General features: G+C 40.8%; 1 protein-coding gene across 2 annotated transcripts in view; it reads right to left on the reverse strand.

Moving 5' to 3' along the window:
• Positions 1-24,767, reverse strand: part of CELF2 (CUGBP Elav-like family member 2) — a 722,443-nt gene that overhangs the window by 459,070 nt on the left and 238,606 nt on the right. Inside the window, exon 1 of one of the 2 annotated variants that reach the window (XM_031444738.2) lies at positions 10,480-10,542. The exons of the other annotated variant lie outside the window; for it this stretch is intronic. Coding sequence (XP_031300598.1) covers positions 10,480-10,532 — 53 coding nt within the window. The 5' untranslated portion in view covers positions 10,533-10,542. Of the gene's footprint in view, positions 1-10,479; positions 10,543-24,767 lie in introns of those variants that run through there. 2 annotated transcript variants of the gene reach the window in all.

Below are 24,767 nucleotides of genomic sequence, written 5' to 3' on the forward strand. Positions count from 1 at the left end.
GGTCCAACCATCCCTCCCTCACTCCCTATAACCTCTCTCTTCTTCCTAGGGGCAAAAGCCAAGTACAGCCTAAGCCAGCTCAGTGCATAGCACCTGGGAAACATGCTTTCTCTGGCTCCATTTCTCTACTGCTGTCAAGGCTGCCTTGGCTCTGAAAGGTCCAAAACTCAGTAGAGCATCTATGGTCCATCACCTAACTATGGCTCATGGGCCAAACCCAGCCCAATGCCGGTTTTTGTAAATAGTTTTATTGGAATACTGCTATGCCTATTCATTTATATATTGTCTCTGGCTGCGTTTGTGCTACAATGACAGAGCTGTTACAGAGACCATATGGTTTGTCAGCAAAGCCAAAAATATTTACTAACTGGCCCTTTGCAAAAAAGTTTGCCAACCCTTGGTATAGACCACTATAAAATGGAGCTCATATATTCAGTGTTATAGATTACCTGCAGTGGGAACGTTCCTAAGTAAAGTTGCAGCTTCAGTGTGAAAACAATGAAGAAGTTGCTTGGAACCATCTAGATTACATGAGGGAAAAAAATGGGTGCTCATAGTCCAACCCAACTCATTATATATATATATATATATATATATATATATATATACACACATACATACATATAGGGGTTTTGAGTCAATGCTACATTTAATTATAAACTTTTAATTTTGCTTCAATTTGTCATTGTTTCTCTCAGGCCATGAGGGTCCGGGTTTGGCAGAAATGGCAGTAGGGGTGACTGACTATTATAGAATGTTCCAGCCCCTCTCCCTGGCCCCATCTCCTGCCCCCAGGATTTCCAGATGAATGGGTTTTAGAATCCTTGGTTGAGAAACTGAAGGGCCCCAACTTGGTCCCTCTGTCCTCTGTCCCTCTGGGAACTTGTATATGAGGAATGGCTGTAATCTACATTAGGACTCAAATATTCTTCGGTTCCCTGAGCATAATGCCATTTTACAGCACCCAATCTTACTCTCCATCTGCATGTAAAAGAACTACATTTGTTATTTCATTCAAATGTGCACGTTTTATAAATACCCACCACAGTGGACCTCAATGTTATGGAAGTTTACCTAATCTCAAAATGGGTAAAGGATCAGAATCAACATTTTCCCAAAGAAGATGTATATACATAGCCAACAGGTGCAGGAAAAGGTGCTCAACATCGCTACTCAGCAGAGAAATGCTAATCACAACCACAGTGAGGGGTCACCTCACACCCAGCAGAACTGCGATTATCAAAAAGACAAGAAATGAGTGTTAGCAGGGATATGGAGTAAAGGGAACCCTTGTGCATATTGGTGGGAATGTAAATTGGTGAAGCCACTATGAAAAACAGTATGGAATTTTCTCAAAAAATGTAAAATAAAACCCTCATATGATCAAGCAATTTCACTTCCTGGTATTTATCCAAAGAAACAATGACACTAACTTGAAAAGAAATCTGCATCCCCAGGTTCACGCAGCATTATTTATAGCAGCCAAGATATGGTAACAACCTAAACATCCATCAGCAGATGAGTGGATAAGGAAAATGTGGAATATACACACAATGAAATATTTTCAGCCGTCAAGAAGAACGAAATCTTGTCATTTGCAACAACACGGATGGATCCCCAGGGTATTATGCTAAGCGAAATAGAAGGAAGTCAGAGGACGGCCACTACTGTACGATCTCACTTATACGTATAATCTAGAAAAAACAACCCCTCCTCGAAAACCCAAACTGAGACTATAGGCTCATAGATACAGAGAACAGACTGGTGGTTGCCGGTGGTGGGGGGATTGGGAGTTGGATAAAAGAGATGAAGGGGTCAAAAGATTCAAACTTCCAGTTATAAAATGAGTAAGTCATGAGAATGAAATGTACAACACAGTGACTACAGCTAATAATACTGTATTGCATATTTAAAAGTTGCAAAGAGAGTAGATCTTAAAAGTTCTCATTACCAGAAAAAATTCTTTGCAGGGCGACAGATGTTAACTACACCACTATCGTGGTACTCAATTTTGCAGTCTATGCAAATAGCAAATCATTATGTTGTACACTAGAAACTAATATAATGTTATATGTCAGTTATACCTGACACCCCCCCCCATTCCAAACAGTTATTTAAACCACATCTCTGTAGAGGGATAACAATGTTAACGAAGTTCTAATGAGGAAAGTGGACTATTTGAATAGAGCCATCAGGCAAAGTTCCTTTCAGGTGCTCAGGTTAGAACAAACTTTTGAAGCACATGTGTTTTCATGGAGAGGAAGGGAAGACCATTCCAGCTTTTGGGTGGTCAATAACGGTTGTTATGGTAAATAATGATGCTAATGATGGTGGAGAAAAATATGTCCTGTGCAAAGGCTCCGAAGAAGCATTACATTCCATTTGTAAATACCAAACTTAAACGAGAGCCACATTTTTCCAGTTTCTAAAATCTTTCACTCACGCACCAGGAAACATAATAAAATATAGAAAACTGCCATTTTCTAGGGACTTCTAACAATTCTTTCTGGCTTAGACATTTGTGTCTATAAGGATGAAAAACTAGTACAATGAAAAACAAAAACGGCATTCCAAAGCCATGGTGAATTCCAACACCTGCAACCCGGATTGACTGCAGTGCGCAGCCCTGCAGGACTGGTCCTATGATTGCTAATGTCAGGACGTGTCAGCAAAACTCATCCCTGCAACAGCTGATTTACATTATAGCCCTAGTTCGAGACAGAACATCTGAAACCAGGTTTGTAGTTTAGTCCATCAACTCTACAGAAGGACAGGGAATAAAAGAGCCTTAAAAGAAAATGAAGATCAATATAAAGAGAATTGCTTTGCTGCGAGAAAAACTCGCCCGTGTAGGGAAAGGATGCACCATAGGGCTCAGAGGTGGGGCTCAGCGTCCTGCGGGAGGGTGCTTCTTTGTTCTATCTCACACTGATTGTATAATTTTATAGAGGGTGATCCTTAGATATAATCTGGGTCAATCTTTCATCTTACAAATGAGGAATGGGCAGAGGTCTGTTCAAATCCTGGCTGGGCAAAACGCAGAGTCCTATCATAATAAGGATGCAAGTGGAGGCAAAGACGAGAGGGGCACAGACCTTTATCTTCTGGGAGTTTAGAGTCTAGGAATGGAACTAAGATATACAGAAATATTCCAAAGCAGAAAATCTGCACTTACATTTGAGTGTCTAAGTTTTAGATGCTGTGCTATGAGCATTTAGGGGAGGCAAACCTTCCTTCCTGTTGGGCGATGGGTGGGATGGGAAGGCAGGGAAGGCAGAGATGGTGGAGGTTTAATGAGCCATTCTCGGATAAAAAGAGGAGGTAGCAAAGCTGGATCGGGGCTGGGCACTGCTGGAGACACTTATAAACAAGACAGACCGTGCACATTGTCAGGAATAATACAGTATTTGGGGAGTGGAGATTTTTTAACACAGACTTGAAGAAATGAGAGTGATTTGTTGATCTCTTGAGGTGATGTCTCCTGTTGCACTGAAATGACTGAAATGGGGAGGGGAGGGAAACACAGGAACTCTGTGTGGGAACAGACATGAAATCTGCACACTGAGTCTTCTCCTTACGGCATCAACTAGAGCCTGTGATTCTGGTATTCCAGGAGCTTCAAGTCTGAACACTTATTTGGAGAGTGCAGGGAAGTAAGTGGTACCCACTCTTCCCAAATGATGGACTCAGAGTGGCAGGTGATTCTCCTTTATTTTTGGGAAAGCCCTTCACTGTGGTCTCTGACCTTTGGGGGATGGTCCCCGATGATAGGAGGAATTCCCTCTGGGGTTTCTCCCAGCAGAGATTTCCCAAGGTCCGGATTTGTTGGGTTTGTCCTTCCTACTTCGCTGGTTCAGCCCACCAGGGAAACAGACTCGTTCAGGAGGGGGAACAAGATCCTTGTGAAGTGAATATTTTTTCTGCTGACTATTGGAGTCAGTGGAGTGGCAACACTTCCTGAAGGGGTTTTTGTGTTTTGGTTTTTTGGGTGCTGGAAAGAGATGTAAATACAATGGCCATCGTGTTCCCACCTATACATAACAGGATTTCTCTACATTTTCCTGTGATCTTACAATACCCTTTGTCATTATTAGTTGTGTCATGGGCTACATTAGTCACGCTTTGTGAAAAAGAGTAGATTATCCTCCAATATCATAAATTATTTTAAAGGCTCCGGTCTTGTATTCAACTTTTATAAACAAATAATTCATTCTACCTAGAGAGTTATTCCTGGATGTTCTTTGTTTTTATAGCCTACTTCCCCCTGCTCTGCAAAGGTTTGTTTTGTTTTGTTTTTTTTTTTTTTTAAAGCAACCAGGAGTAACTGGGTCATGGTTGCCCAGATTTTCCAGTGGGAAAAAGAAGAATGACGAGGTGTAAATTTTTCCCATTTGAGGCAGAGTTAAGGCAACGCACTTCATCAAATTACCAACACGCCCAGAAAAGGTACCAGGACAGGATAGCACAAGGCATCATTTTTCAAGTCCTCTGGCTCCGAGTTACCAAAACCCAAGTCCACATTGTGACCAACAGAAGCAACAGCACTGCCACCTACTTCTCAGGGTTGTGGCAAAGGTTAAATGAGACATTAAACATAAAACTCTTAGCATAAAGCCTGGCACATAGAAAGCATTAATAATTCTTGTATCATCCTCTAAGAAGACTAAACCCTGATCTTCAGATGACCAGCCTACTCTCAGTAGACACTGAGAGAGTTCCACGTAATTTCTCCCCACCCCAGTCATCTCCAAGATGTCATGGAATGTGAGCCAAAGAGTATCTACATGTGGCATCCATTCAGAATGACAGGGAATGCTCTCCTCCGTGAGTTTGGTATTCATCTTGGGAGATTCCTCAGGCATGTGAAGGGGAGATGTCTCCTAAATGAGCTAGAGAAAGCCACGAAAAAGAAAGAAATGGGGCCAAGCAGTGACTTAAAACATGTCCGGATTTGGCCTATTTTTTCCATCAACATGTGCTGTTCTCATCAATGGGGGTTTCTCACACACTCAGTAAGAGAACAGGCAAAAGTGGATTTTGTTACTGCCTTAAGGCTCATCCAAACATGTCAGGGATGTGGTGAGCCATAAATTTTCTCCAGATTATAATCATCTTTGTGGGATCAAGTGCTCACAATAGAAAACATCTCTGACCTGTGAAATATCACCAAGGCTCCTTTAAAATTTTTTTCCCAATAATGAGGCAGGTTTACGATATGCACTTGGTTGTACAACATTTGAAAACATCCTTCCAACTCTTTGCCAGAACCACTTCTATTTTCTTGTTGGTCAAATCATTAGCCTAGATCACAGATAAAATGTAGGCATGGCCCTTGGGCTAAATCCCGCCCACTGCCTGTTTTTATAAATAAAGTTTTATTGGTTCGAACTCAAGCTTACTCTTTTACCTATTACCTGTGGTGAGTTTCACGCTACGATGGCAGAACTGAGTAGCTGCAACAGAGACTGTGTGACCAGCAAAACCTGACATATTTACTATCTGGCCCTTATAGAAGTTTGCCAACCCCTGTTCTAGATCATTGTGTCATGTAGAAAGAATAAATCCTGCTTGAATAATGGTATATCTCAGATTCTCAGAGAATTTAAAAATGTTTCCATGTTATCAAATCCATACACTTTGCTGATTGGAACAGGAAGGAGGATGTGAAGAGAGGATTACTAAAGCGGGAGTTAGAAGTCACCCATTCATTCATTCATTCATTCCACATAATACACCACCACCATCACTGCAGTGAACAGTGGTGGTACAGGGTGGGCAAACTATGTGAAGCCTCTGGCCTCACAGAGTGTGAAGCCAAAGAGGGAGGTATGGGCCACATCATGCATTCGTCATTCATTCATTATCCGTTAAGTGCCAGGAAGTCTTTTAGGCACTGGGTATACACCAAGTATACGTTCTAATGGTAGAGAGAAATAACAAATGAGGACCTATGAAAAGACCAGGTGCTATGTTGAGAACATCAGCTGAACCAGGCAAAATGGAAATGTTTATACGTCAAAAAGGGTTGAATATTAACAACTGTATATGGTTCAACCGATCAGTGAAATATGCTGGGGGGATCAAGGAAGGCTTCATTGAGGAGGTGACAGGTGCACTGAGACTGGAATGACAAGCAGCACCCTGCCCTGCACATGGTGAGGGAGATGATTTCCAGGCAGGGAGAGGGAGTGGCCCAGGCGAATATCCTAAGACCACAATAAGCCTGGCCTGTTTGAGGAAGAGAAAGACCAGAGTGGCTGCAGCCACGTGAGCTGTGGGGAAAGAGGGAGGAGACAGGGACAGGGAGGTCGTCTAGGGCGAGGTCAGATGGGGTCTAGTGGGTTAGGATAAGGATATTGGCTTTTATTTGAAGAGTGACAGGGAGGCTTTTAAAAAACAAACTCAGATGATCTGATTTGTGGCTTTTGAAGTGTTTTCATCCCTCTTCTGTGGAAAGGAGACCATGATAGTAAGAAATGAAGCAGGGAGGTTGAAGAGGTGGTTGGAATTCTGAGCAAACAAATCCATAGCGAGGAAGAGGGGGGAAAGTGGGGAGGCAGTAGATGTCTGGAGGTACATTCACCAGGAGTGCGTGAGAGGCTGGATGCAATTAGGAGGGAAAATGAGGGAGGAGGAAGGATGCCAGCTTCCCAGTTCGGGTGCCTGGCTGGACAGCTGTGTGAGTCAGAAGCCTGTGAACTAACACCAGAAAAGAACCAGGTCTTGGGGGAGATTAAAGGTACAGTGTCCAACCTGTGGAGCTTCTGTTATCTTAAAGACTTTTTTTTCCCCTCAAGTGGTCTCAATGAACATGGCATCTTGTATGATTCAGGTTACCAGGCTTGTTTTAGTCTTTTTTTTTTTTTTCAATTGTTTTATTTTGAGGCGGGGGTTAACTTTGGGGGAGAGGCAATTGGGTTTATTTTATTGATTGATTGATTTAATGGAGGTACTGGAGACTGAACCCAGGACCACATGGACGCTAAGCATGTGCTCTGCCATGGAGCTCTACCCTCTCTGCCTTGTTTTAATCTTTTAATCACAGGTTGACTACATTGTCATTTCCTTTTTCTTCTTCTGGGTCCTAGAAATAGTTTTTCTTGACTTAGCTGATTTTGATTCTTTGGGGTGAAGCTTTTGTGTTTGTGATTTCCCGAAGGTCAAGAGGGGAGTCTTGCTGTTGAGACTTGTTGGCGTGTCTTTTGGCAGAATTGAGATTTCTTTCATGCCCCTTGAGGTACACAGGAATTCGAACAGCCCACAGCTCCACTCCCAGCTTGGGGGTTTCCATTTGACCAAATGGACCTAGGAGGGAGTGGTGCCAAATATACAGTTCTTGAGAAAGGTTTATGATCTGAATTGGATCCCACCTGCAGATCACATCGTCAAACACTAAACTGAGGGTGTAAGCAGATTTTAAAACCGTGCCTTGTGATCACTTTCCAGGAGCAGCAGGTTTGGCAAAACTCCAGGTCGCATACCTGGAGCAAACATCTGAAAATATTCCAGGTTATGCATGTGTTATGCCCTTCCGCCCCTGTACACCAAGCACTCTGCTCATCTGCTCATTAGACAAGGGCAGAAAGATCATTAGAATGGGCTCTCTCACCTCTGCATTTGTAAAGCATTTTATTGACCTAACGCCTATCACATACAACCCTGTAAGCCATCAGCATACACATCTCCAGTCTCCTGCCAGGTTATCCCATTAATAATGTGCTGTTATAGCTGTGTTTCTCCCACATACATAGGCACACCTCAGAGATATCATGGCTTTGGTTCCGGACCCCTGCAATAAGGTGAAAATTGCAATAAAGTGAGTCACACTTTTTTTTTTTTGGTTTCCTAGTACATATACAAGTTGTGTTTACACTCTGCCAGAGTCTATGAAGTCGGCAACAGCATTCTGTCTAAAGAAACAATGCATGTACCTTAATTTAAAAATACTTTATTGCTAAAAATTGCTAATCATCACCTGAGCCTTCTGTAATCTTTTTGCAAGGGTAACATCAAAGATCACTGGTCACAGATCACCATAACAAGTATCGTAATGATGAAAACCTTAAAATATTGTGAGAATTAGAAAAATGCAAGACAGGACACCAAGTGAGCAGATGCTGTTGGAAAAACGGTGACGATATGCTTGCTTGATGCAGGGTTGCCCCAAACCTTCAATTTACAAAAAAAGTTAATATCTGTGAAGCACAGGAAAACCAAGTGCATTAAAACAAGGTGTGCCTGGAATGGGCAGAGCCTTACTGTTAGTGAGCAAATGGTGCGATCAATCAGAAATAGCCAAAATGATGCCTGCTTGTAAACAATTAAGGCATTTCAAATGCAGTTCATAAACACTACTCCCTTTATAATTTCTTATCGCAGGGAAGGATTACACACAGTTAGAGAGATGATGCAATAATGCTTGCCAAGAAGAGGTGAGGACAGAATGAACCTGGTGGACCCAGATGGCAAGGTGAAAATGTTTCTCTTTCTCCAGTCTTGCCAGTCCAAATTTTAGAAGCTCTTCTTACTCTTGCCGTAAAATAAACTTCACTTATGTTAGGGACACAACAGGGGAAAGGCAACATTACCATTAATTTCATTATGTTATATTAGGGTAAAGGCAACATTACTACTAATTTCAAAGTGCTTTAGGACTAGAGGTTATTATCTAAAAAGACCTTTGAAGGGCAGCACTTTCAAAGCGGGCCATCCAACTCACACACATCCTGAGAGCTAGGCCCTACCTTAACCACTTGTGCAAATCATAGTAATAAGTTAATCACCAAAAACAATTTTTTAAAAAGCACCCTTAAGAAATAGTTCAATTTTAGGAGTAGGTTACTAATCCAGTTAAAGAAAAGGAGAATGGAATGAATTTTAATAGCTAACTCACAAAGACATTGACAGAAGTACTTTACCATCTCTCAATTAAAAATAAAAGTTAAACCAACAAACAGAGCATCACTGACAGACCCATATAGTATTCGTGCCTTTTCATCTAGAAATCCTGGGAATTATTTAAGGAAGGCAAGAAGGTATATGCACAAAGATGTTCACTGTGTTGCTGTTCATACAAATCAGGCCTAGAAACCATCTAAATTTTCAACCAACAGGGTGATTTAGTAAAACAATGTTCACCGACATCATGATGCTTTTTTACCCTCAAAATTATGGTTATGAAGGGCAGGTAGAAATATGGAACTATGTTTGATATTTAACTGGAAAATGCAGATTATAAAATAACACACAGTAGGTGACTTGTAGACACGTGAAGTTCTACAAAGCAAGATGTAAGAATTAAAAAAAAAATTAAGATGGATATTGGAATATGAAAACGAATATATGTCTGTATACACGTGACCGGGACATTGTGCTGTGCACCAGAAACTGACACATTGTAAGTAGCTGTACTTCAATTAAAAAAAATATTTTTTTAAAGATGACTATTGGCTGATTTTTCTTTTATTTTCTCTTTTCTATCATGCGATTAGCTTTTAAAAATAATAAAATGAGACACAAGAAGGCAAAACTCAGGAGAGGGAGATAAGTAACAGCCAATTAACACAAGATAAATGTCAGGAAAAAGAGGCGCCTTATTCAGGTCTTGGTTTAGTTTCAATGCTACCACAGTTGAGGGTGGGTATTTGGGACAACACGCCGTTGTGCACAAACACTTCATAAAAATCCCTCGATCGAACATGTTTATATTTTGAAAATTCCCCAAAGTGCTTCTGTCTGGGAAATCCCATTTAGTGTTAAGTTAAACCCTGGAGGTCATTGTGAAATCTACCAACCGAGTCAGCTTAGACTCCAGTGAAGGAAATGCATGAACTTTTGCCACTTTGAGGTTCTTGGGTTCTCATTTTTCTGGGTCTCTGAATCACAAAGAGGTCAGAGTCCATCTGTTTTAGGAGCATTCAGAGAAAGATTTCGTTCCATAAATTCTAACTCATTCAGTTCTAAGGTCAGCTGAGCTCTTCTACGACTGGCTTTTCCAAATCAGGCCCGGGGGGTGGGGAGAGGAGGTCACAGGAGGAAACCGCATTTCCAAGAACCCTGTTCCAAGAGGAGCACGCATGGTTTTCTGCAAAAGTTCGCTTTTTTATCTGAAGCCGCAGAACGTGCGCCCCCGCCCCCGCCCCCGGGATGAATCCAGCGCCCCGCGAAACGCAATCGCAAGCAGGAGAAGCGGTCGCCGAATCCTCCGATGTTGGGAATCGTTTGGGGAAGACGGCGCTCTCCCGGGGATGCACTGCCTTCCCCGCCGGGGGTGAAACTGAGGACTTCTCCCGCCTCTCCGAACCCATCTGCTCCAAGTTGTTCCCGAATCTCCGCGGAGTCCCGCCCCGGCCGATCCGGACCCGGGCGTTCCCCGCGCCGCCCCCCGCACCCCCACCGCTCCTTACTTGGGGTGCGGGCGGGGGAGCCACTTGGCCCTGAACGGAAACCGCCAGGGGAGAGACAGAAAAACAGGCCTACCTTAAAACTTTCCAGTCTTTGAGTGGATCCAAGTCAGAGATTAAGGAGACCATTGTCTACCAGGCGGCTGGAGGCAGATCCGACCCGGAGAGGAGGGGGTGCGGGGAGGGGGTGCCGGGGAGGGAGCGGCCGGCCGGCTTCTCGGCTCCGGCCCCGAGCGACTGGGCGCCCGCACGGCTCTTCCCACTTCTAGGATTGATAAGCACTTGTCCTGGATTTCTCCACCCCCCGGATCAATCTGGCGCTATATTACTTCCCTACCCCAGCTCATTTCTCCACACCACTTTTTTAAGCCCCCGTAATCTGCTCCAACTGATCAAATTTGACCTTTTTGTAGCCCACTTTATTCCAAGCACAGCTCTCAGTTAAATCTCTCTTTATTAACACCGTCCTCCTTGGCTTTCTTTTGGAACAAACACAGATCAAGCCTGAAGCCTCCCGACTTTGCCAGCAATCATTTACAGATTATTGCAGGCTGCACCTTCCTCCTCCTCGGGGGCAGCCCCCCTGCCTCCGAGATGAGATTTTGATTTCATATTCCAGTTAGAAGACTGGTTAGGTTTCTTCCCCCCAACCCCCAACCCCCTCCCCACCTTTTGTGTGTGTGTGTGTGTGGCTTGGGTTCTGGGACACTAGCATCTGGCTTAGAGCTTCCCTCCGAGGCTGTAACTACATGACTGTGTTAGGATTAAAAAAAAATTTTATTTGGAACCGGGCTGCTAACAAGCTCGAATTTACTGTGTGTTTTCTGGCGGAGAATTTTCTACATTGCTTTTTCTTTTCCCCCTCCTCTCTTCTTTCTTTCTTTCGTTTCTTTCTTTCATTTTAAAATAACACGGTCTTGTGTTTTACAATAACACGAAGAGGGAGAAAAGGGCGTGGGCTTTTCCCCCTCAACTTATGTATCTTTTGTCTTTCATTTAAAACTGAACATCCTTTCAATCATCATCTGAAATTGTGCAGAGCAGATACTAAAATATATATATATATTGGGAGCAGAATTGTTTTCCTGCAGTCTGGTCTGTGCTGATGTAGGTTCTTTGTGGGTGTACAGATTGCTTATTTTCAGAAGCACTGCCTCTTAAGCATGGTTTTCTGCTTTCCCAGGCTCTAGCTGAGACTTGACAACTAAAGCCCCGCCCACCCCACCCTTGCTCCCAGGATCCTGGCATTAGTCGGCCTTGACATCCCCTAGTGTCGTGACCTCCAGACTGTGTCCTTACTCCCGGATCACTTAGATTTCCCTGATATCTGCAAGCCACGTGAGCTTCATTTGTATCAAAGTCCTCTTTTTCTTACACTTATTTCAAAAGCTAAGTTTAGGATCATTACCATAAATGGAAGATCAGCCTCACTGGTCTAACAGAACAGTTTTTCTACCTGGACATGTGGACCAGCTGACCGTGTGATCTAGGTCTTTTAGTCTTGGTTCAAGAGTGTGGGCCGTGTTGGGGGGGTGGGATTCAAGACATGCTGGCACCAACCAACCACACTCCCCACAAGGAGAGCACAGATTTAAATAGAACACAGTGCCATTCAATGTTCTGCAGTGACCTTACTACCTAAAGTGGTCAGCCAGGACGGTGGGTTCCAATTTCTTGCCTTTAAGCTGAATTTACCAAGAAAAAGAATGTTTTTCTTGTTTTGCTCTGTTCTTTCCTGAGAGTTGGAAGCACAGTGCTTCACTTGTCAGGAAGTTCTTCCAGTCAACTCGAAATGCCCCTCCCAGCATTCTGAATCCTCTCCCGTGACCCTTTTTTCAGGACCCCCTTCTATCTTAAAATACGCAGCAAAACCCTCATCAGAGACGTGCTTTCTCTCTCACAGTCATATGCACTTTCCTTAATAGCTGTAAATGACTCTCTCCAGAAGTACAACTATCTTTACGCTAAAGTTAAAGATAATTTCATACCTTTTACAAAAACCATCGCCTCTCTGGGGCTTCATGCTTCTTCCCAGGCTGTCTTTGCTGTCCCACTGTGGATCTTGGGTCACAGCAAAAAAATGTGTAAACATTTACATAACACTTGTAATCCCCAAGTACTTCACCAAATGTGGGTGATAATAACAGCGTCGTTTCTGTGCAGTGTACGTCCAAGGGGTTCCAAATGCTGAGATAAGATGTTTCTCCCTTTAGAAAGTTAGCAGGAAAAAGCTCAAAAGATTACAGTGAAATGATTTCTGCGACTACAGTGACATCATCTGTGTATCATCAGCCCACTACTCTGCGGCTGAGCTTCAGATCTGGGGAAGGAAGGGTGAAAGGGTCCTTCACCCTTGGAGTTCAGGGTTCCCCAGGCGAAAGGGGGAGGGACTTGGCTTTGGGCCAAAAGACAAAAGGACAAAAAGCATGCTCGTCAATTATGAAATAATGCTTTAACACAGTAGTCCTTCCAAAAAAATGTTTAAAGGCGGTAGAAACTTTCCTTTGGATGAAACCTTGCACCAAGTTCAAGCGCAGAAACAGATCCTTTTCAAAGTTTATTACCAGGTACTAGGAACTGTCCTAATTTCTTTCGGAGTGTTACCTTGTGCAGGCCTTGTAACAAACTTGTTTACGAGGTAAGTTAGTAGCAGCATCCCCATTTTGTTAATGCAAGTGAGTACATTTGGGTGTGCAGAAAGCTGCTACTAGCCTGGGTTTACAGAGCTAGACCTCAACAGGGGAAGGTGTGGCACCTGGAAGCCACGCCCAGTGGCCCCCACCTGATCAACCACCCAGGGCCCCCCATCCTCCAGCAGGGTGGGGTACACAAGCCAGCTGCATCCATTTGGGAGCAGGGCTAGGGTTGGGATCAGGTTAGGGGTGGATGAGGGTTTGTATGAGGCTCCTGCTTTCTCTCCTAAGGCGCCCAGGAAACCCCTAGCGTTCAGGGGTACATGCTTTGAAATCCACTTCCTGCAAGTGTTTGATGAGACAGATGATCTTTGAAAGGTTGTATTGACTCCAAAATGGGCTGAGTATTTTGCTCTTCTCTTTCTTAATTTGGAGGAACAAGTGTGTTCTCACCTACACTGTAGACTAATTCCAAGCCTTATATATTGCCGATCCCCTTTTCCTCCCTCCCCTATGCATTTCATTCCTGATTCTGAACAGTTTCACATCACATGGATCTCTTTCCTACTAAGAAAGGCCATCAGGATGATTCATTCACCGTCATCATGAGGGAGCCACTAAAACAAATACTTCCCTGTTCAGAACCGGTCCAACGACTCATCTTCAACTCAGGAAAAGCAACAGTAAACTTTCTACATGTGAAACTCGGAGGTTAAGTTTAGCATTGAGAAACTTGGGCCAAAAAATAGAATTTTCGTCCAGGTCACTGTACAAATTACAAGATTTAATTTTTTTAATGCAGGTTTAATTTAAGATTGAATTTTATGATAAAAGTATGTTTAGTTTTGTAGGAAACTACCAAACTGTTTTCCAAAGTGGCTGCACCACTTTGCTTTCCCACCACCTACAGTGAATGAAAGTTCCTGTTGCTCCAAATCCTTACCAGAATTTTGTGTTGTCAGTGTTCTGGATTTTGGCCATTTTAATAGGCATATAATGGTATTTCACTGTTGTTTTAATTTATATTTCTCTGATGACATATGATGTGGAGCCAAGATTTAATTTTAATTGTGTTCTTTTTTTCACATTTTGATAAATTTATGCCTTAAAAAAATCAGATTATTTTGTGGTTGCTTATAATGGCTCTTCAATGGTTGGTTCTTCTGAATGATTCCTATACATTAAAGGGAGAATTTTATCCGTATAAAGTGACACTCATGCACTGATCTGCTACTACCAGCGACAAGACTCGAAATTCTTTTCCTATAACTAAAATTCCTATGATCGCCTTCCTTCTTCCCAGGCACATAAACCAAAACCCAAATCCAAATCCCAACAAAAAGCAACCCCACTGTTTGTAACCTCTTTCAAACCATCAAACAAGACCCCAAACCCCAAACCCTAGGGGCTTGTGGTTTCCATGAATATTGGGATGACAGTCTAACTGGAATGCAGAATCTCACTGAGGAGAGGAGAGGAGAGGAGAGCAGGAGCCAGGGAATCTGCATTTCACACCAGAGCTGGGCAGGACATGCTGATATAGAGTCAGCAAGCAGAAAATTCACCCTGAGTCATAGTGCATTCCAAGTGGGTTTTCATAGCATTGAGGGCCATGTAACTGGAGCCAAAGGGAAAGACCTGTGGAAGCTCATCTTATCTGTGATAGAGCAGCAAGAAGCACTTGGAGGCTCAAAGAAAGTAAGAAAGTAAGAAAACAAGCACTCTCCATCAGCTGGAAGTTAGACCAACTACTGAACAGAGCTTCAGAAAGGCAGGTGCGATGTCTCAGGAGATTCCTCTCCCAACAAAATGTCTACTGTTCCAACAGTCAGGAATTTTAAAAAAAAAAAAAGCAGACTTGCTAGGGAAAAAATAACATTTTCCTTTTGTTTTAGTCCTTTTTTCATTCTCTGTCTCCAATTTCTGATTTCTCGGAGTCTGATTATCTATATATATATATGTGTGTGTATATATGTATAATTTTTTTTTAAAAGAAACTCTTGCTTCAAGCTTACTCAGTCCCAGTTCTGTTAGTCCCTGATAAAGATTCTTTCTCCTTCAGCTTGTCCCAGATTTTTCTTTTTCTTCTTTGCCAGCTTTTTCCTCCTCCTCAAGTGGGTAAGGTCTCTCTCTCCCTTTAAGCAATGGAAATGACAAATTTGGAAATCCCATCTACTTCTGTAGAAGAAGCTCTCCTGGTCTTGTCAATGTGCCAGCATTTTAAAGCTGGCAGATGGAATGAACTCAGGAACTCCAGCCCTTGTTTTTGACCCTGGACATCAGATCCAGCTTTGCATGGTTTACGATCCACGATGACAGACAAGATACACATCAGCACGGCATGCTCAGTTAAAGGTGGATTCTGAGAGACACAGTGAGGAACTTCTTAGTATAAGTATGCCCCCAAATATTGCATGGGACATACTTATACTAAAAAATTATTTCCTTTTTATCTGAACTTACACTTGAAGTCCTGTGTTTTTATTTGTTAAATCTGGCAACCCTATGCTAGCTTGACTTCTTTTTTTAAATTGAAGTACAGTCAGTTACAGTGTGTCCATTTCTGGTGCACAGCACAATGTCCCCGTCATGCATATACAGACATATATTCCATATATTTGTTTGACTTTTAATTTTAAATAAAAATTGCAAAATCCCTGTGATGATTATTTTTCACTTATGGAGGTCTGTGAGGCAGCCTGATGTCACTGGCTATGTCAGGGTTTGGAACAGGCCTCCCCAAGGTATGTCACTTTGGCACGTGGATTATTTTGAGTTAAAGGCAGTTGAGACTGCCACAAGCCTCCGAGAAAATACTGCCCCTCCCTCAGCTACTTAGAAGAATTTAAATTGGGGATTTCTCCTAGAAAAATAGTTATCACCAGAGAGAAATTTTATCAAAGTAGCCCCATCTATATGGAAGGACAGACATCCAATTACCAGACACCTGCTCTTCTTAACATCCTGTGAATGGCCCTCTTGCCCTTGGAAATCCCAGTCCCTTATCTCATTCCTCAGCTCAGGAAGGTATAGATGACTCATTTTACCTTTCTGTCTCTGACCCTCTCACATATGTGCGGTTCCTGGATGTGTGAAATTAAATTAAACTATCTCCGGCTACTCTGTCTCATGTCAAGTTGATTCTTGGACCCACCACAAGAACCTAGAAGGGCAGAGGAAAGTTTTCCTCTTCCCTGACAACTAGGCGTCACAATGCATTTACTGAAATATTCTTAAAGTATTTGTACTGTCTTAGTTTTCATAAGCCAAACATAAAAATCCCTATTTGAGGTTGCTTTTTCAACAAACAATGATATGATTAAAAGATGGCAGGGTTGTATCTTCCAATATTGGGAATTAGAAAATGCCCAGCAGGCTTCTCATCTTAGGACTGGTGAGTTGAAGGCATTTTTAAGCGTTGGTAACATTGGTACGTTCAGAAGCATCAAAGCTGACGTTTTGCAGAATTTGGGAGCATCTCTAGATTATATTTATTTTATACAGAGTGACTTAGCAGCTAACACAGCTGCTGTCTTCTTGATTTTACACCAAGCATCAGCTCCTACTGTAAGAAATCTGCACGTGAAACAGTTAACTATTAATCTCCAGGTACGTAAAATGTGTACTGTCCGGATCCTCACATTAACAATGGCTACAGAGACAAACTTCCAAAGATGGCGGTGTTGTTTTTCCTTCCTTTTTTTTTTTTTACATAAATGAATGTAACTTTAATGGAATTTCAAGTGCTTTTGTGTTTCGCTCCCAACACCTGGTACAATGAAAAGACTATGAGCAAAGATATGTGTTTTGGTGCTTTGTCACTGATGAGAGAATTGCTATTATGGGACACTAAAAAAATTGCTATTATGGAAACTAAAAACATTCAAAAGGGTCTCTGAAGAGACAGCTAGAAAACCTGCTAAGGATAGGGAAAGACCCAATGTGTTATTCAGAGTCCACATATGTACAGAATATTTTCCACTGGTGCGAAAGCCCTCTTGACAACTGGGAAGGAATGCTTTTTTTCATTTGGAGTCTTAGCCGAACAGGAGGGCAAAATGGATTAAAGCAGGGGGATGGGAGAGTTGCATCTTTGCCAGGCATATTTAAAAGTGAGAAAAAAAGAGAGGAGAGGAGACTTACTCCCAGCCAGCAGCTTTTCATGCCATTCAAAGAATCACAGGCCAAATTTGGTATGTACAGTGTGGGGGGTGGGGGATTTCAAGTTTTAACTCCTGCGCTGCCACGGAAGATGTGATTTTTTAAAGCTGTGTGATGTCCTTCTTTTAATTTCTCCAGAAAAATTGCTGTGTTCACATTCACGGCTCATGGCAAGAGGGACAAAGGGATGCCCAGAAAAAAGATGTACTGTTCAGATGGTCCCTGTATCCCAGGCCAGGACATAAAACCTGCAATGTTCACCTTTTTTTGTTGTTGTTTTTGTTTTTTCTTCAAATTGCAATTTCAGATGCCTCTGGTGTTTGTGTGCTTAAAGACTGGACTCCTCACCAGTTGTGAAGAAGGAAACTGATTTTTAGAGGCAAGTCAAACAGAATTGGCAAGTTTCCAGTCCATGAACAATGTAAACATCTGCTTTCAGAGGAGGACTGCCTAAATAGGAATTCAGCCCAGGAGCCACTAGGCGAAAAATATAAACCTTCCATCATTGTCCCCAAAGACAAAACCAACAGACTTACATGGAATTAAAGTGTGTGACAAATTCACTTCAAGACACATTTAAATACCTAATAACTTGTTAATTTAATTCAAAGTGGTAACTACAGCAAACAAAAATATTGATCGATAATTGATTGTATATTTGGCAATTAAATGGTCCATTAGCATGCCAGAGCATCTTCCTATTTGTCTACTAGGTAAGGAGGTACTTCTCACATACTGAAGGACCATATTTTTTTTCTTTTCTTTTTTTAAAATTTCTGAATATTTTTGTAAACTACAATAAAGTTGTATCACTAGAAAATAAGAAACAAAGCAAACTCAAAGTATAAACCCCAAATAATTTAATAATTTAAAAATTACTGGATTAATAGACATAAAAGTACTCTGTAAAATTGTTGTGCATGTCCAAACTCTTACTCTTTATTCTTATAAACAAATGATCCACAGATCTTCATTGGTCTGCTGTACACACGCTGAGGAATACTGGTAAAAGATATTTGACAGCAACAGAAAACAATTTCTGGAGACTTTTAAAGATTAATTTTAGGATCTGGATTGAACCAAGCCATATGTGATCGAAGGTAAAGAGAAATTATATCCATTTATATTGTTAGTGAAAAGAAAAAGGTAAACTATTCTGGTAAAACATGGACAATTAAAGTCAATGAACCTAATAGCTGCCTAATGCCAAACCTTCCTAAAGTCACCATTTAATGAGAAATTTAAAAATCATTCATTATTACATCCACGCTTTAAAAAGAGGGGCTTGAGTTCCTTGAAAAGAATTCCTTGTTGACTGGTAAGTTTGTAAATCAGTCATTGGCTGTGACACATCTCCAATTGGTTCCTCTAATTCCTATTTTATTCTACATTTGAGAAAGGAAAACAAAACACAGCTGCCAATTTGCCACAGCTTAAGGTATCTCGATATATGAAAATCCCAATGTACTCCCCCAAAGAGCATTTAGATTATAAAATATTTTGGAAGGTTCCTGATATAACTAATTTCTGTCAGTGTACTTAAGCATTTTTTTTCCGATCACTAAACAGTTAACAGTTATAAGAAGAGGGGCTAGAAGTGAAAATAGAGAAGACTGATTTAACAAACCCATGGCACTTATTTACTATGCCCCAGGCACTGATCCAAAGGCTTTATAAAAATTAACTCACTCAATCCTCACAGCAATAGGCAAACTCTATTTTTATCTTCATGTTACAGATGAGGAAATGAAAGCTCTGAGAGGGAAATGATTGTAGTGAGCAGGGGACAGAGGCAAGATCTGAAACCAACTGACCTGGTTTGAGAGTCATATACTCTTATCCCTGAGGGGCATCTTCTGATGGACAATCATAAAGAAAGGCAAAGCGTTTTTCAAATCCTAAATGTATTCAACTGGACAATTACGTTAATGAGCATTGTGATTTGAATAAAAACTTTCCCATGATCAGATTTAATTTATCGATCAAGGCAGAAGGCGGGAACCATAGGTTTATTCTTCTTAGATTAGTGAAGATTCACTGAATATCCATTCACCTCCCTGTAGAAAGCACTTCTCTCAGCATCCTTTCTGTGTTACATAAGTCTAGGAATATAAGGACCACTCGGGTGCCTTTATACTTTCTTTTGTAAACATCCACCCCGAGTGGGTCCTTTACAGGAGAAAACAACCCCAGCTCTAACCCTCATGTGTGTATCATTTATACACACTCAGCCAGAGCTTACAAAAGGACCAAAGGTCTCTGAGTGTGTAGGCAACAAAAACTGTCTAAGTATTTCCAGAGTCCAGAGGCGAATTACTATTCATCATATAGAAATCAAAACCTACATGCATGTAAGTGTGATTATGAAGGAGATGTTCCCAAAGGGGAAAATGCAGGAAGGAAGGAAGATGTATCTACATGGCAATTATAGTAGAATCCTATTGGCACAGAATTTAACAAAGGCATCCCTGGAGCAGAATGTGGCCCTCACGGTGTTTATACTACTCCTTGAATAGAAAAATGAGTAGACGTTGACAAAAACATAACAGAGGAACTGGAATAATTACCCAACTAACATCTTCTGAAAAAAATATGGTAACTCTATGGAGGTAAAAATATTAGACAATCAGTTCATATCAGAAACCAAAATAAATACAAGGTGGATTAAAGAACCTAATGTAAAAAGTGAAACCATAGAAAATTAGAGGAAAATATAGTGGAGGCAAATCTTTCCTTTGATAATCTCTCTCTTTTCAAGTAAAACCAATTATAAAGGAAATTTTTAAGTAAAGGCAATTATTAAAAATATGAAGAGAAGTTTTACACGTTTGTGTCCATAAAAAAACATTGATCAAAAACATCATACATAAAAACTATTAAAATATGAAAGAAAAATTAAGAAACATATATGTATCTAACCTATATTGAAAAAGAATATGAAAAGGAATATGGTCTACTGTTTCTCTTTTGCAATGAAATTTCCTCCTGTCATCACCCATCTTTCTTTTATTCTCTCTTATTGAAGACTAGGCACAGAAAAATCTCTCTGCATCATAAGAACGTGAAATTACTGGCAGTGGGAATTCAGCATCATATTAAGGAGCAGCATGTGGAGGGGGGAGTGTGGCTAGCAGGAGAAAGGAGCCCTCTGGGTTGGGCAGGAGTCCCATGCAATGTATTCTTGCCAAGGGAGACGAGAGCTCAAATGTTGTCAGATCTCGTACTTTATTCAGGGCTAACAGCAAACTTATTTTTTATGTAAATTCTAATTTTTAATTGTTGACTTAAGATTATACACACACACACACACACACACACACACACACACACACACACACAGACTCATACAGTATATAAGATTTCATATATGTTTCTTACAAATACTGTGAGGACCAAGCAAAAGACATTGAGAAGATTTGGGTTTGGGACTTCCAACATTCATACTTATTTACAGGATTGCAAAAATTGGAAAGAAATACACCAATATGCAGGTATTAGCATAATTTCAATCATTTTAATTTTATGTTCTTTGTGTCTTTTCTATTTGCTAAGTTCTCTCCATGAATTTCTTTCTATAATCAGTAAACTATGACCTCCTCACATTATTTTCTTGATTTCATAATCTTTTTAGGAAATATAGTTTAAAAAAAATGAAGGGTTGTATTTTGAAATTTGTCTCTGATCTTGTATGTCTAAATATGTCCTCATTAGCCACATGGTTATAGATCATGAGCTTATTGAGGAAATCATTATTTCTAAGTCACTGGAAGCTTCTTTCAAAAACAGAGGTCTAAAAATTTGTCTCATTTTTTTTACTCCCTTGTGGCTTACCCTCATCATTTTCAGCATAATTTCAACTGCATTTGTCTTTTCTCCTTTAAATCATATCCTCTTTTTTCAGTTCTAGCTAGGTGATGTTAGGCAGTTTTCTAATCTAGTGGTAGAGACCACCGATGGTCCAATTTTGGCAGTTCCCTGGCCAAAGTGTCTTTTACTATTTCAAATGTTAGGACATTCCATAACTGTTTGGACAGATGTGGCTTTTGAAATAGAAAAGAAAGCTTTAAGGTTTGTTAGCACTGCCCCGCCATCTCCAAACACACGCTTCTCTGGATAGTTACTTTACGAAAGGAGATTAAAAAAAGAAAACAAAAATGTAGCCCCTAAGTACAGTACTCAATCTGGGAAAAAAGAATGTAACAGAATGTAACAGGCTAGCCGATTGAGGGTTATGATAAAATCACTGGGGACGACTACAAAGCCCTCTCTTTCTGTAAAGACAAAGAATGCTTTTCACAAGCTCAAAACAAATTAATTACAGAATCGCTGCCGCACACACACAATAATCTTTATACACCTCCCTCTCTGGCTGTCTTATGTTTAAAGAGTGAGAATTCTCCAAAACAGTCTTATTTGACCATTTCTCCCATTTATAAAGCTTGAATTTTATGAAAATTAGGAAAACAGAAAAATCTGGATTTCATTTTTAACCAGCCATTGTTTTTTTCCCCCCTAATTCCTCTATTTTACTGGAAGCATGATGTGTTTTCTGAAAGTATTAAATAAAAAGAGAAAATAAAAATTGTTCAAATTATTGTAGCATGAAAACCAAGTGTATCATAGCTATTAGACTGATGTTATTGGACCAGGAGATAGTGTAATTCATTTTCAAAGAAAGGCTTGCTGTAACGTTTAAAATGAGATTTTTTTTTTTTTTTTTTTTTTTTAGTGCGTGATAGCAAACCTTAAGGGCTTTCTTCCCACTGAAGCATTAAAAAGTGAGAATTCTGATTTCCTGTTGACAAGGTTTAAATGAATGTGTCAGTTTATAATTACAAATGCAAGGGGGAACTTTTTATAACTGAATGTTTAACATATATTAAAGTTCTAACACAAACCACATAATGTATTTCTTGCCCCATTTTGTCCATGCTTTCTCTCTACAAAATAGGTGTCACAAATCACTCACTTGAAAACTCAAAAACAGTTTTCCGAAACGATGAGTTTGCTGTGAAAATGGGGGTAGACTACCCTATAGACTTCCTTTAAATGTATATATGTGTGTGTTTTAATAACATAATCCTTATAGGCAAATAAAGACCAAGAGGAGGAGAAAGTAAGTATTTCCTGGAGGGGCAGGGGGTGTAGAGGGGTTAAATTCACTCTGTTTATGATGTTCACTTTGCTTAAATACAGACAGCTTCTTATTCCTCCAGCAGCTACCAGGTGAGATGGCAGGCCACCTGATCAGTATGGAAATGTGACCCCTCCTTACTTCCCTGTGACCTCCTAAAAATAAGGTTAGGCTATTTATTTTCTGCTAACTTTATTTCCATTCTTTGAACTGAATCACACAATATAGAAAACTTGTCAAAGCAGATTGAGAAATAGAGAAATAGTTCAAGGGGATCTGCTCTGTAATTTCCTTTTAGAAGAATTAACCCCTGATTGGGATTTTTTTCCCCTCCAGATAAAACACAAGGTTGAAGATTTCTCCTCATAAAGACCTGTTTTATATTGGCCAACTGTGTGTGTTTGTCTTGTGGTAGCTTAGCGTCATTTTGATTGCCTCTTCTAAACACCTAAAGTGACCAGAAATCCATAAGCAAACAGTCCAAATGAAATTTTATTCCTGATTACATGGTACACACGTTTTATATGCTTTATCTCTTTTAATGCTCCCAGAAAAACACTATGAAGTGTGTATTATTATTACTCTTGTTTTACAGATGAGGAAATGAATTCAAGCACAAAGTAGCACAACCATTAAATGGTGACGCAGCGTTTCAAGCTCACATGTGATTGCCACTGGAATGGTGGTCTTCAACCTTAGCTGGGAGCTTCAAAATTCCAACATCTAGGACACTCTCCAGACACAATGGAAACAGCATCTCGGAGGGTACTACCACACCAGCATCAGTATTTTTTAAAACTTCTAGGTGATGCTAATATGCGTGGTGGGTTGGTGCCCAGGCGCTACACAGACTTCTTGATCTCTGTGAAGAGTCAAGACGAGGATCGGTTGTAATTCAGACTTCAAGTGCACAGGGACATTTTATGAATCTTGATTTTGCATTATACGGAAATCCTTCTTAATGATTTCAGCATGCAAGTGCAGTGGAATTCGACCTGAAAAACCTAAAATTATATAAGTAAGCACTTTCAATTTCAGTGGTAAGCATTTGTGGATCCAAGCCTGCTGAGAGGAAATCTGGCAGGTGAGGTGAGGGTCTGTGGAGGGCAGGTACCCATACATCAGCCTCCCATAGACGTGAAATGGGCCCAACTCTGTTGAGCTAAATATCTCAAGCCATCAAAACCCCAGAAACATTGACAGCAAGTTTGAGATCATGACTTCCAGTTCTTATTTTGCTACAGAACAATCCCTCCTGGAGACTGAAAAGATTCTTGCTTAGAACTTCAGCTGCAGGGCACTTCAAATCTTCCAGAAGAAATAATGTATTAGTTTCCTGGGGCTGTGATAACAAAATACCACAAACAGAGTGGCTTAAACAACAGAAATTTATTGTCTCAGTTATGGAGGCTGAAAGTCTGAGATCAAAGTGTCGGCAAGGTTGGCTCTGCCTGAGGATGGTGAGGGAGCATCCTTTCCAGGCGTCCCTCCAGCTTCTGGTGGCTTCAGGCATTTCTTGGCTTATAAATGGCTGTTGTCTCCCCGTGTCTTCACAATATCTTCTCTCTTTATGCCTTGCCTGTGGGTTCAAATTTCCCTCTTTTATAAGAACACAGTCACATTGGATTAGGGCTCACCCTAATGACCTCATCTTAGTGTGATCATCTACAAAGACCCTGTTTCCATAGAGACCAGGGGGTGGTTACCACTTCAGTATCTTTTAGAGGGACACAATTCAGCCCTTAACATATGTGTTCTGCCAACTGAAGGAAGTTATCACTAACCAGAAGTGGAGGAAATCCCTAATGAGAGAAAATTTCTTGGTTTTTCTGAAAAAAAAAAAAAAAAAAAAAAAAAAGAATCATACCTTAACGGTGTATAGGATTTTAAAGTTTATAAAACCTAATCACTCTATGTCATGATCTTCACAGTGGCCCTTTTGATTTACTAAATACCTTGAAAAATCAGAGAGTTGAATTAAACACTTCGGGGCCATACGACTAATAAGAAGGAGTCGTGGGCTGAAGATCTGTCATCTAGCTCCACTATTGTCTACTGTTCTCCCCAAATAAAGCAGGGGTCCAGCCTGACTCATCAGATGATGAGGTGTGATGACTGGGAAGCCTCAGACTGACTGAGCTGATGTCACAAAGAACCAGCATGGTCTGGCCACAAGAAGGTGAAGGAAGGTGACTATTGTCCCCCAGAAAGCATTCAAGGTGAGGCACTATGGAAAAAAAAAGCATCACCCTCCCCCAGAGGTACCATTTATTGGCCAGCAGAGAAGGACACGGCAGAGTAGGTTTTTTTTTTTTTTTTTTTTTGGTAAGTGGATCAATTTTTACAAAATGCTTTCTTTGAAGGGTTAACTTGATTTCTTAGTGTTTCTATTTTGACAAAAGAAGGGTAGAATGTTCTATCAGCAAATCACGTTGC

The sequence above is a fragment of the Camelus dromedarius genome, chromosome 26 (assembly GCF_036321535.1).
Source record: "Camelus dromedarius isolate mCamDro1 chromosome 26, mCamDro1.pat, whole genome shotgun sequence".
Lineage (NCBI taxonomy): Eukaryota > Metazoa > Chordata > Mammalia > Artiodactyla > Camelidae > Camelus > Camelus dromedarius.